Source organism: Chiloscyllium punctatum, chromosome 27 (genome assembly GCF_047496795.1).
Source record: "Chiloscyllium punctatum isolate Juve2018m chromosome 27, sChiPun1.3, whole genome shotgun sequence".
NCBI lineage: Eukaryota > Metazoa > Chordata > Chondrichthyes > Orectolobiformes > Hemiscylliidae > Chiloscyllium > Chiloscyllium punctatum.
In genome coordinates this window covers 12,112,481-12,124,878 of record NC_092765.1, presented here as the reverse complement: position 1 = coordinate 12,124,878, position 12,398 = coordinate 12,112,481, and the positions used below count along the sequence as shown (strand labels likewise).

Genomic DNA, 12,398 nt, shown 5'->3' with positions numbered 1-12,398 from the left:
CTTGTCGTCTTGTGATTAGTCCCTCATCAAATTAATATAATCTATCACTTACAGTGCTCATGAGACTGACACAAAGTAACTCACAAGCGGTAGGATTATCAGGCATCATGAGGATGATGCATTTGCTGCACACATTGATCTATGCAAGAAGAGGCAAAAGCTGTGGAGGAACTTTCATAGAAGCATAGAGTTCTAATGGTGTAGATAGAGGCCATTTGGGCATCGAGTCTAGAACCAACCATCAGAAGAGCATTTCACCCAGACCCACCCTATCCCTGTAACCCCACATTTAATATGGTTGATTCACCTAGTCTACACATCTCTGGACACTATAGACAATTTTACATGGTCAGTCAATTAGACCTGTCCATCTTTCAACTATGGGACGAAACCAGAGCACCTGGTGGAAATCCACACAGAGATTGGGAGAATTTGCAAACTCCACACAGACAGTCTTTAATACTGTATCTTTAGAAGACATGTTGTGTCTTCTAAATGTGATTTCCTTGCATCAGGACATCTTAACTGTGGCAGAATTTATCTATAGTTTTGTCCGCGGGAAGAGGAGAGCATGTTGGGCACCTCCAACCGCTGAGATACTTCAGACTACTGGCTGCCTATCTGCTCATAAAAGCTGATAGACACTGGATGTAGGTTTGCTCGCTGAGCTGGAAGGTTCACTTCCAGACGTTTCGTCACCCTACCAGATAACATCTTCAGTGGGCCTCCAGGCAAAGTACTGCTGCTGATTCCTGCTTTCTACTTATATGTTTGGGTTTCTTTGGGTTGGTGCTGTCATTTCCTGTGGTGGTGTCATTTCTGGTTATTTTTCTCAGGCCACTTGCCATAAAACAACATGACCCTCTCTCACTAGTTTCGTTACATACAGATAAGAAAGGACACCACTTCAACTGGGACAACACATCCATCCTTGGCCAAGCCAAGCAGAGACATGCACGAGAATTCCTAGACATATGGCATTCCAACCGGAACTCTATCAACAAACGCATCAAATAGAACAGGAAATGACATCACCAACCCAAACATATAAATAGAAAGCAGGAATCAGCAGCAGTGTTTTGCCTGGAGGCTCACTGAAGATGTTACCTGGTAGGGTGACGAAACATCTGAAAGTGAACCTTCCAGCTCAGCGAGCAAACCTACATCCAGAACCTCAAACTGAGCTACAAATCTCAAAACTCGCTAAGCTGATAGGCAGCTGGTTGAGTTTCTTTTCCTATCAGGTGCCTTCACAAAAGTAATTTGAGTCACCAGAAGCTGTTGGCAAATTCAAGCCAGGCATCGTTTGGTTCCTAAAGGCTACCTGTTGAGACCAAGTTGAAAGAAGATCAATGGCAAACATGAAACTCTTTTCTTTTTCCTTTGTGCTGCGTGGTGAGGTTCTTAGGGAGAGACGGTGTCTAGGGGTTGAAAGCAATGATATGGCAATCACAGGCATCCACTTTATCCTTCATCTTTGTCTCTGAAGAGGCAGATGTTCGTGCGTTGAGGCCCTTATGCAGCCAATCGTTGACTACTTAAGGGCTTTAATTACTGGCAAGTCAAGAAAATTGCCAAAGGACTTTCTTGTTCAGCATTTACTTGCACAGGTGGTGAGAAGAGAGTGAGTTTTTCTCCCCTCCTTGTCATTTCCAGGAAAGGGAATACTCTGCCTGATGTCTAAAATATTTAAGCACATTTACTAACATGTTGCTATCTTGGAGCCAGAGTTTGTGACATTCTGTCTTAATTTATGTTTTTTTTGTACAGCTTGTTGCTGAACCCAGCTTCTGTTAGTACACGTTACACTGACCTTGTCCAATTTAACCTTTATGACTTCTATAGAATTTGGGATAAAATTAATGCATAAGGTGGGTTAAAGAATAATGATAACAGACATAAAAGAATTGAAAAACACAGCTGCAGAAAACAAACTACAAACTAACAAAATTCAAAAAGATAAAAATATCCAAAATCATTTTCATTGACTTCAGTTTATCTGACAAATAGTTTCAAATACACTTTTACATTGAGGCATTATTGAAAGATAAAACAGCCTCACAGTGTTATGAGTTAACCCACTGTAATCAGCAAATTGGCATTCTGTACAGTCTTCCTTTTTTGCCACTCTTTTCCTGAATCTATACTCATTGTTGACACTTGAACATACAGTGAGGATTATTCAATTCTTTCCACACCTAGTATACATGTTCCAAATATAGCAGTCATTAGATAATCAGTAATTCCTAGTCCATCAAGAATATGGTCAGCTGGAAGATGCAATGGGCAGAATCTTGCTGAGATAGCAGCCTGGAAAGCCAGTAAGAGACCTGCACTGCCTCTTTCAGGGAAGGCTCACCAAATCTCATGACAATCAGGCATTGAGGAGTCTATGGATAGGCCTCCACCTGGAATCAAAACTCTGGAGAACCAAGCAATGCACAGCAAGAGCTGTTGGCCAGTCAGAAGCTGATGGGACTTGTGCTCAGCAGTGCTATGATTAGGCTGGCTATCTATAGGTGTTGATTGATATCAGGGGATAGATCAACAATGAGCGCCCTCCTGCCCTAGACTTTATTTTAGAGAATGCAAGAAGGTAGTGGGGATTGTGTACACCACTGCCTTGCCAAATTAAATGACCTTCCCATCTCTAAGTTAGACAGCTAAAAGAACAAGAACATTCTGCCCAAACCCTCTCCACTCTATCTTGCTGCTGCGTGATTTTTAGCTTTGTCCACCTCAGTTCAACACTGGCACCTCCACATCATAAATCAACCATCTTAGTGCAGACCAGGCACTGAGTCTTGAAATCATTGTTTAACTAAATCACTGAGAAGCACTCAGCCATATGTTATGAATGAAAACATCAGAGGATTTCATGATGATTTGTCCATCAGATACATGGCTGAATTATTTTATTCTGATCTCTGATACTTCCCTTATTCAGAATTTTTCACTGAATCTTTGTAGCCTTCGCCTGAACTCAGGGAATTTCCGTAATGGCTAAATTTCCTCATGAGTATAAGTTTCAGATCGTATTTGTTGTTAAATAAGGGTTGCTATTTCACCTTCAGTACACACCCTAATTTGCATTTTGAATTGAAGAAGGAATACTTTGAAGCCCTCTGGCATAAATAACTGGTGGATGATTAGCAACGGTAAATGTTTCCGGACCTAATTTAGTCATTGGAGAATTCCCTTTTCTCCTGAGGCTTTCAAAACATGCCACTATAGAATTGCTACAATAATTGATCACATTGAATATAAACCCTTATGCAAATATGACAATAGACAATAGGTGCAGGAGTAGGCCATTCAGCCCTTCTAGCCTGCACTGCCATTCAATATGATCGTGGCTGATCATTCCTAATCAGTATCTTCTTCCTGCCTTACCTCCATAACCCTTGATTCCACTATCTTTGAGAGCTCTATCCAACTCTTTCTTAAATGAATCCAGAGACTGGGCCTCCACTGCCCTCTCGGGCAGAGCATTCCACACAGCCACCGCTCTCTGGGTGAAGAAGTTTCTCCTCATCTCTGTCCTGAATGGTCTACCCCGTAAAAAAAATGGCTAAACCAAAGCATTATGGCTGGCCAAGGGGGGCAATGTGCTACATTAATCCAGAGGATTAATCTGGGGCCTCAGGTTTTAATTCTACCATGGCAAGTATATAAATTTGACATTAATAAATACATTTATATTATTTTCTTTACAAAATTCATTAAGTCTCATCACTGAGCTTGACATCATGTACCACCTTGCCATTTTATATTTGGATATTTTGCAAAGAATTCAAGGAAACACACCATAAAAAATACCCAGGATTAATCTGGGTTTTAATACTACCATGGCAAATGATGGAATTGGAATTCAATACTTGGAAAAAAAAGTCTGGAATTGAACCTAACAATGACTATACAATCATTGCTGAATGCCAAGAAAAACCCATCTGGTTCACTGAAGTCCTTTAGGAGAATGCAAACTCACCTGGTCTGGCCTACATATTACTTCAGACCCACAGAAATGTGGTTGAATCTTAACCATCCTCTGGGGATACGCAATAAATGCTGGCCTATGCATATTCCGTGAAAGAATAAGTATGACACAATACACTTTCATTATTCAGCACATTTTACTGTCAAATAAGTAAAAGTATTTGTACACCAAATCACTATAAAGCGATTTGCGAAGTCCAGTGATGTTTGAGGTACTTGATGAAGATAACCCTTAAGGGCTCCTATAACGCAGTGCTGGTGTCCCTAACGCTGGTTCTGCAGACCTGCATTGAAGTCCCACCTGCTCCAGAGGTGCATAATAACATCTCTGAACAGTAGAAATATATATAAATGCAAGTATTAGTTTTGCAAGAGGAAACAGCTCCATGAAGCTAAAGATTCCTGAATTAAAATATTTGCAAAAGAGCGATCGATAGGATTTATTTCCCTCCCTTTGTAAAGGAGCTACCTGGGAAACTGCTACTTCAGAGTGAATGTAATTGCAACACGGGGGCACGTGATCCTCAGTAACCTCTCGGTGATGTGAGCAGATGACCCCGGAACCAATTCCTCTGTTTCCGGGCGGAGAGGTGGCGAAGCTCAGGGTGAGGATCGGGAGGGGGAGAATATCTATGAAGTTTTTGGTGGGGTGGGGTGGTGGCGGCGGCGGGCAGGGAGAACCAGGGATATGGGGCATCGTGTTCCCTCCTCCTGCAGGGTACTTCCACCGTGGGAAGCGGCACATTGTTGACTCCCCGCCCCCTCCCCTCCGCCCTGTGTCTTTGCTCAGAGACCCCGGACCCGTGATTGTCAGATTTAACTAATGGTCCGTTTATTTTTTTTTAAAGTCGCCGTTTAAATTCTGACATCAGTCAAGAACACAAGAATGAGGAGCAGCAGCAGGCCATTTCAGCCTGCTCTGCGATGAATTAAATCATGGGTGGTCAGGTTACGGTCTCCATTCCATTTACCCGTCTGCCCACAACTCTGAGCCCCTACTCGACCCAACAGCCCCTTAACTCAGCCTTGAGTATATTCAGTCACCCAGCCAATACTTCTCTCTTAGGAAGCGAATTCCAGAGATGAACAACCACCTGAAAAAAAAATCTTCTGTACCCAGACTTAAATTAGGTATTACAAATTTTTAAACCACGCATCTTAGTTCTAGTCTTCCCTGCCATCAAATCATCTCAGGATCTTTTATTTTTCAATAAGGTTACCTCATTCTTTTAAATTCCAAAGCATATATGTCCAACCTTTTCAACTTTTGTTTTATAAGCTAACCCCTCTGTCCTGGTAATGAGTTGTGAATGTTCTCTGATTTACTTCTAATGCAATTATTTACATGTGGTATAGAGACCAAAACTGTATAATTGACTTCAGATGTAGTCTTGACAATGATCGATACACCATATGAAGGGTTTGGTTAGTTCAGTTGGCTGGACAGCTGGTTTGCAATGCAGAGTGGCACCAACAGCATGAGTTAAATTTATGTTATAGCTGAAGTCACTATGAAGGACCCACTTTATCACCTTCTCCTCTCCCCTGAGGTGGGCAGAGGGGCCTGTTCTTGTACTGTTCCATGTCTAATGTGGGTAAAAGGCATTGAAGAATAGAAGATAGGAGTAGAGTCTCAGGTTACACCATCACCAGTCATCTGTCTCCAGTGAGACAGCACCCCCATTGTCTGCTAGGACTATGATGATTTTATCTATACAACTCTAGCAATGGTCCCTGCTCTTATATTTCACTTCCCTTGCAATAATTGGTAACATTTTATTTGCTGCCTTAATCAGTTCTTTTGTCTGTATGATAGTATTTCATGATCGTTCATATACCTGGGCAGCAAGATACTTTATATAGTAGAGCTATACAGGTTCTCTCAAGTTAATATAAATGAAATCTATGAATTCTATTCCAGCCAAAGTGGACAAGTTCATATTTTCCTATATTGCAATCCATTTGCCAAATCTCTGTCTACAAATTTGTGTTCCCTCTAAATATTTATTCAGCTGTATGTAACTCTGTGATCCCTGCATGATGGTGGCTTCAGAAGCCAGCACTGGGAACTAACTTGGCAAGCTGCTGCCTGGCTATGTTGCTCACTTAACCTATCTAAATGTATTTATAGGCCTTTTATCCTTTGACCACAAATGTCATAACTGTACATTTGGTCCCTTTATCCAAGTCATAGATATAGATTGTAAATGGTTGAGACCTCGATGCTGATCTCTGGGGCATTCTGCTGGTTACAGTTTGCCAACCTGAAGATGACCCATGTTTCCTAGTCCCTACTTCCCGTTAGTTAAATTATCCATGTTACTGGTATTAACCCCATAGCACAAATTGCATAGAGTCCTAACCTTTGATGCAGCATCTGATTGAATGTCTTTTGGAAATCCAAGTGTGCTGCATTTACAGATTCTACTTTGTTGATGTCACTGAACGATAATAAATTGGTCAAACATGATTTCCATTTCTCAAAACCATGTTGACTCTGCCTGATAACAGAACATTGTTAAAATCATAATGTGATTGTCTTATTAATGGATTTTAATATTTTCTCTCTTACTGATGTAGGCAAATTAATTTATAATTTCTTGCTTTCTGTCATCCATTCTTCTTGAATACTGATGTGACATTTGCAATTTACTGCTGCAGTTTTTGGTTAATCTAGAGAATTTTTTATAAGTTCACAATTTTTGCATCTATTGTCACTTCTTTTATGTCTCTGTGATGTAAGCCATCGGGCACAGGGGACTTGTCAGCTTTTAGTCAAACGTTTTCCTGTTGCCCTGTCCTAAACTCTGTAAATTTCTCCTTTCTTTTACCTTGATTTTAAAGTTTCCTTGAGATTTCTTTTGTCTTGCCCAATTATGACAGACGCAAAATACTTATTTAATGCTTTCATGATTTCCTTGTTTCCCATTATTTATTCCCCAGTAAGGAAGCAATGCTCACTTTAGTTACTCTTCTTAAATATTTTCAGTCATTCTTACTATGTGTCTTAATATTTGTAGCCAGCTTTCTATCATACTCTCACTTATCCTTTTTTTTTACAATCATACTTCACTGGATTTCAAAATCCAATGTCTGGCCAGCCACTCATCTTCTTCACATTGTATGCCTTTTCTTTCAATTAGATAAAATTCCTGAGTTGATCAAGATGGTGCATCTATCTTATAGTTATTTTCTTAAAACAATATATGGTTATGTAAATAGATCAACAAATAGTGACTAATTGTTGTAGGAAGTTTTCCAGATTACTTCCTGTTAGCGCAAATAGCAAAGTTTGCAGACCCTACATGAATAGGGGGCATAGTTATGTGTGGAACTGAGAACATGAGCAGATTAAATGGATAAAGGGTGGTGTGTGTATGGAATGAGCTGCTAGAGGAAGTGGTGGAGGCTGTACAATAACAACATTTCATATACCCACCCAGATGTCTTTTAAAAGGAAGGGTTTAGAGGGATATGGCCAAGTGCTGGAAAATGGGACTAAATTAATTTAGGATATCTGGTCGGCATGGACGAGTTGGACTGAAGGGTCTGCTTCTATGCTGTACATCTCTATGACTCTATGACTAAGAAATCTTGAGAAGAAGAATTTAGAGAGGATGCACATTTTATATGGAACATAAGAACTGAAATTCTGAAATGCAAATCTTTAAAGTGGAAGGGTAGGTTGAGTAAATGGGATCCTTGGCTATATAAATAGGAGCCAGGAGAGAAAAAGGAAAGAAATATTGCTGATGGCTTAGGCAGCTGTGGAAACACTTGAATTACAAACTTATATTTAATCAAAAGGCTCCAGGCAAAACCTTAGGTCCTTGGCAGCTGGACCGAACAATCCAGTCTTCATCTAATGAAGTGCTACATGCCTAAACTTGGGTTGCTTGAACCATCTTCCTTCATTTTACATCCCTCTCACGCCTGAAACATCCAAACCCTGGAAAGTTGAGCTGCCAATCCTGTCCATCCCTTAACCAAGTTTCTGTGATAGTTCTGCTTTGGCTCAGTGGTGTAAATAATATATAACTTTTCTTGGGGTAATATTTCGCAATGTTGTGATCACTATTGTTATGTATTTATATTTTGAATGTTGTTCTGCCATAAGGAAGCAAAAATTGCTCACATCCAAAATCTTGAAACATGTCCAGCAAATCATGTTCTAATTAGAGAAAGAGATGAAACAGTTATACTTCACTGGATTTCTTCACATTTTCCTCGTCCATGCCGACCAGACATCCTAAATTAATTTAGTCCCATTTTCCAGCACTTGGGCCATATCCCTCTAAACCCTTCCTATTCATATACCCATCCAGATGTCTTTTAAATATTGCAATTGTACCAGCCTCCACCACTTCCTCTGGCAGCTCATTCCATACACGCACATTTTCCTCCATACCTCTCCATTCTCTCTCCTTCTCCCGATCTGTGGTGAGGTGAAATACATGATACATTAATGCAGCTTGGATTTGCAGTTGAAGAGATTCCAAACTCTGTAGTTCGTGCTTACGTTTAAAAATTTAAAGTTGGGAATTATTTTAAGGTTAAACAGGTATTTCTATTGGTTTTTGTTTCAAGATTATCAGCGGAAATGACTCGGTCGAAGAGGATACGGAATCACAACAGTGACAAAAAGAAAAGTATATCAAAGCAATGGAAAACAAAAAGGCGAACAAAAGATTTAGATCAAATTCATGAAGATATGAAACCTGAAAATGCAGACAAATTATTGCATCAGGAAATAGATTATGATGCCATAGGAAATGCACAATTCTACTGCTTACACTGCGCGTAAGTGAACAAATGTGATATCTTTTGAATAAATTAATATCCCTGCGGAGGAATCCAATTTATTGACTGTTGGCATTTGATTGAATATTGTACCCCTTTGCCATTACAGATGTTTTGTACTCTGGAGCTTCAATAGACTTTTCTCCATAGCTCGCAGCTTGGAATTCTGGGAATACAATTGGGTTGAGTTGACCAAAAAAGTTGCAATGCCTGAGACCAAAAAGACACTGGGAGCAGGGATATTGATCAGTTGAGGATGTGCTGCTGATAATTTTGCAATTGTTATAGACCAAGAGTTATAAAGAGTCATTTTCAAATGTTTTAAGAATTTTTTATTTCATGGTATTTGCATGTTGCTGATTAGGCCACCATTTCTCGTTAATTTCAAGTTATTGTTGAAGGTGCTGGTGAGCCAATTTTGAACCATTGTAGGACATGTAACTCTAGAGTGTCAACAACATTGGTGACTTTTGACTACCCTCTGAAAAGGTCTAGCAGTGACTCTGCTGCATTCAAGAAGATGGCTTGCCATCGCCATCTCAAGGGCAGTTAGGGTTTTGGCAATAAATGCTGCCCTAGCAAGCCATTAATATGTTTTGATGAGTAGCTGAACAAAATTTTCAGTCCTTTAATTTTTAATGACCTCCTTCCTTTTGCTTCATTTGTAGGCGGTACTTCATTGATCAAAGAAGTCTCAAAGAGCATTTTAAAACAAAAGTTCACAAACGAAGGTAATGTCAATTGTTATAAAGTTCAATCCAGGACTAAGTATTGCTTTATTATTATGAAAGGTAACCGTGAATGGTAGACATTTTTGGCAATTTTTACAAAATATTTAGTGATGTGCCAGAGAGAAGACTGCTTCATTATTGAGATAAAGCTGTCAGCTATCTTCAAACAGTAGGACAGGGATACTGTACAGTTATTCCATTTAGTTTTGATTATAGTCGGTGACATCACTGATGGATAATGTATCATCAACATCTTGATGCTCAATGCTAGATTATAAACCTTGGCAGGCTATGCATAATAGGATTATCACAAACTGGCTAAATAACTCTGTACCTATTCACTATATATATGCACTTCTCAACAGGAGTTATTGGAAAGTTATTAGGTATAAGTGCTCTGCTTAATTTGTACCCCACCCCAAACTTATATGTTAAATTTCATGTCTTTTGTTTGGCAGGGATTTTCGATTATACTTTACAAACCTCACAAACACTAATTTGTGGAAACTTTATTCAAGAGTACTGACATGTTATTGAACTATAGGGGGCTTTTTTTTTCTCTTTCTTTTCCTTTTATTTTTAAAAGTTTTTAAAACTTTTTTCTTTTTACCCCCACACTACCGCCTAATTGCAGTAGTGCTTATTTTTTCCCCAGCACCAAAGTTGTGTGTGTGTAGGTGTGAGACACAGTGAAAGACACAAGGTGCACAAATCTTTATTCAATTTCCACCACCAGGAAGCAAAGAAACACCCGAGTGGCCAGTGACAAGCACTGCCCTTCACATCAAAGGGCAATGCTGTGTGATCAAAACAGTGAAGGGGAGGGCAGGGATTAAATCAAAAACTATAGGGGGCTTTAATTCCCAGTCTGATTTTGTCCTTAGGTGTATCAATTAGTTGTCAGTTATAGAGTCATATAGCACAGAAACAGACACTTTGGTCCAATCAGTCCACACCAACCATAAACCCAAACTAAAGTAGTCCCACCTGCATGTGCTTGACTCCTATCTCTCCAATTATTTCTTATTCATGTACTTATCTAAATGTATTTTAAATGTCATAACTGCACCTGCATCAAGCACTTCCGGTGGAGATTCATTCCACACACCAACCTCTTCATGGAAAAAAAATTGTCCTTCGTGTCTTTTTAAAATCTTTCTCCCCTCACCTTAAAAATATGCCCCCAGTCTTGAAATCCCCTACCCTAAGGAAAAGGCACCTGCCATTCACTTTATCTATACCCCCTCATTATTTTATAAGCCTCTATAAGGTCACCTATCAACCTCCTACTTCCCAGCATGAAAGATCCTAGCCTATCCAGCCCTTCCTTATAACTCAAACTCTCCATTCCAAGCAACATTCTTGCCAATCTCTTCTGAACCCTCTCCAGCGTAATAATATCCTTCCTATGACAAGGACACCAGAGGCCTTACCAATGTCCTGTACCTTCATATAACATCCCAACTCCTGTACTCAAAGGTCTGAGGAATGAAGGCAAGCATGCTAAATGCCTTCTTAACCACCCTATCTATATGTGATGCAAAATTCAAAGAATTATGTACCAGAACCTCTAAATCTCTCTGTTTTACAGCACTGCCCAAAGGGACTACTTTTAATAGTATAGATCTTGCCTTTTTTTTCCAAAATGCAATACTTCACACTTAGCCAAACTAAACATGTTTTGTCACTCTTCAACCCACCATATTGATCAATATCTCTTTGTAATCTTTGATAACCTTTTTCACTGTCCACTTTACCATCAATCTTGGCGTCATCTGCAAAATTATCAACTTTCCATATTCTCAACTAAAAAATTTAAAATGACAAAAGAAGTGGACCTGGCACTGATTGCTGTGGAACAGGGCTGGTCACAGGTCTTGCTTCTGAAAAACAACCCTCCATCATCACTCTCTCTGTCCTGGCCTTAAGCCAATTTTGTATCAAGTTGGCAAGCTCACCCTGAATTCCATGTGATCTAGCTTTTCTAATTAGTCTACTCTGTAGTTCTGGGAAAGTTGCACCAGTTCTCCTTTTCCAAAGTTAGGTTTTGCTGAGGCCTGTTACAGTGCCTGAGCAAAGATCTAGCCAAGTCTATCACTGCTAATCACAGGAAAACACCTGCTCAACGATTGTGCTAGCCTGCATAAATTTAACAATTCATAATATCTTAGTTGGAACACAAGGCCTATAAACAAATAAATCAATTGTATATGTTCACTTACCAGGTCATTTGTTGAATTCTCGTACTAATCTTGTGGACTTCTGTATTTTCTAGACTAAAACAGTTAAGCGAAGAGCCCTACACTCAGGAAGAAGCAGAACGAGCAGCAGGAATGGGATCCTATATACCAGCAAAGAAAGTCAAAGTTGAGACTCAGGCAATAGAAGAAGAAATGAAAATATCATAATTTGATTTTGTAAAAAATGAATTCCTCTTCAAAAAAGCAGAAAGCTCTTTTAATATTGTTCAGAGCTTTATATAATTATTTAATCTCAAAGATTTGTTGGCTTTGATCTTATTGATTCAGCTGATGCTTCTAAATGCCAGCATCATGTTCCCAAAAATACATCTAAACTGGTAACTTTATCCTTTTGAAAGGATGTGTTGTAACCTTCAAATAGGCCATCTTCAGAAATAAAGACATTCCAAAGAGAAACTAAATGGAGTACTTTGATCGTTCTTTGAATTGCCAGAAGTCCAGTAAATGTACTGCTCATTTGTAATTTACAATTTAGACTAAACAAATGGCTATTTACAATAGAAATAGAACTTTGTTGTTTTTTGAAATTACAGTGCTGGGTCAATACTTAGTAAAATTGTGATAACATGAAATTCCACTTGTGTTGAAATTATCAGCCATTTCTGCCAGT

At 39.3% G+C, this 12,398-nt stretch overlaps 1 protein-coding gene across 2 annotated transcripts; it reads left to right on the top strand.

Moving 5' to 3' along the window:
- Positions 1–4,525: 4,525 nt before the first annotated feature.
- On the top strand, positions 4,526–12,189 carry znf593 (zinc finger protein 593). 2 transcript variants are annotated; one of them, XM_072548092.1, is made up of 4 exons: positions 4,526–4,601; positions 8,584–8,796; positions 9,465–9,527; positions 11,803–12,189. In XM_072548092.1, the coding sequence occupies exons 2-4, from the start codon at positions 8,597–8,599 to the stop codon at positions 11,933–11,935; spliced, it is 396 nt and encodes a 131-aa protein (XP_072404193.1). In that variant the 5' UTR covers positions 4,526–4,601; positions 8,584–8,596; the 3' UTR covers positions 11,936–12,189. The 2 variants fall into 2 exon arrangements, with proteins under 2 accessions (XP_072404193.1, XP_072404194.1); XM_072548093.1 differs by lacking the exon at positions 4,526–4,601 and adding an exon at positions 4,935–5,127.
- Positions 12,190–12,398: the final 209 nt, after the last annotated feature.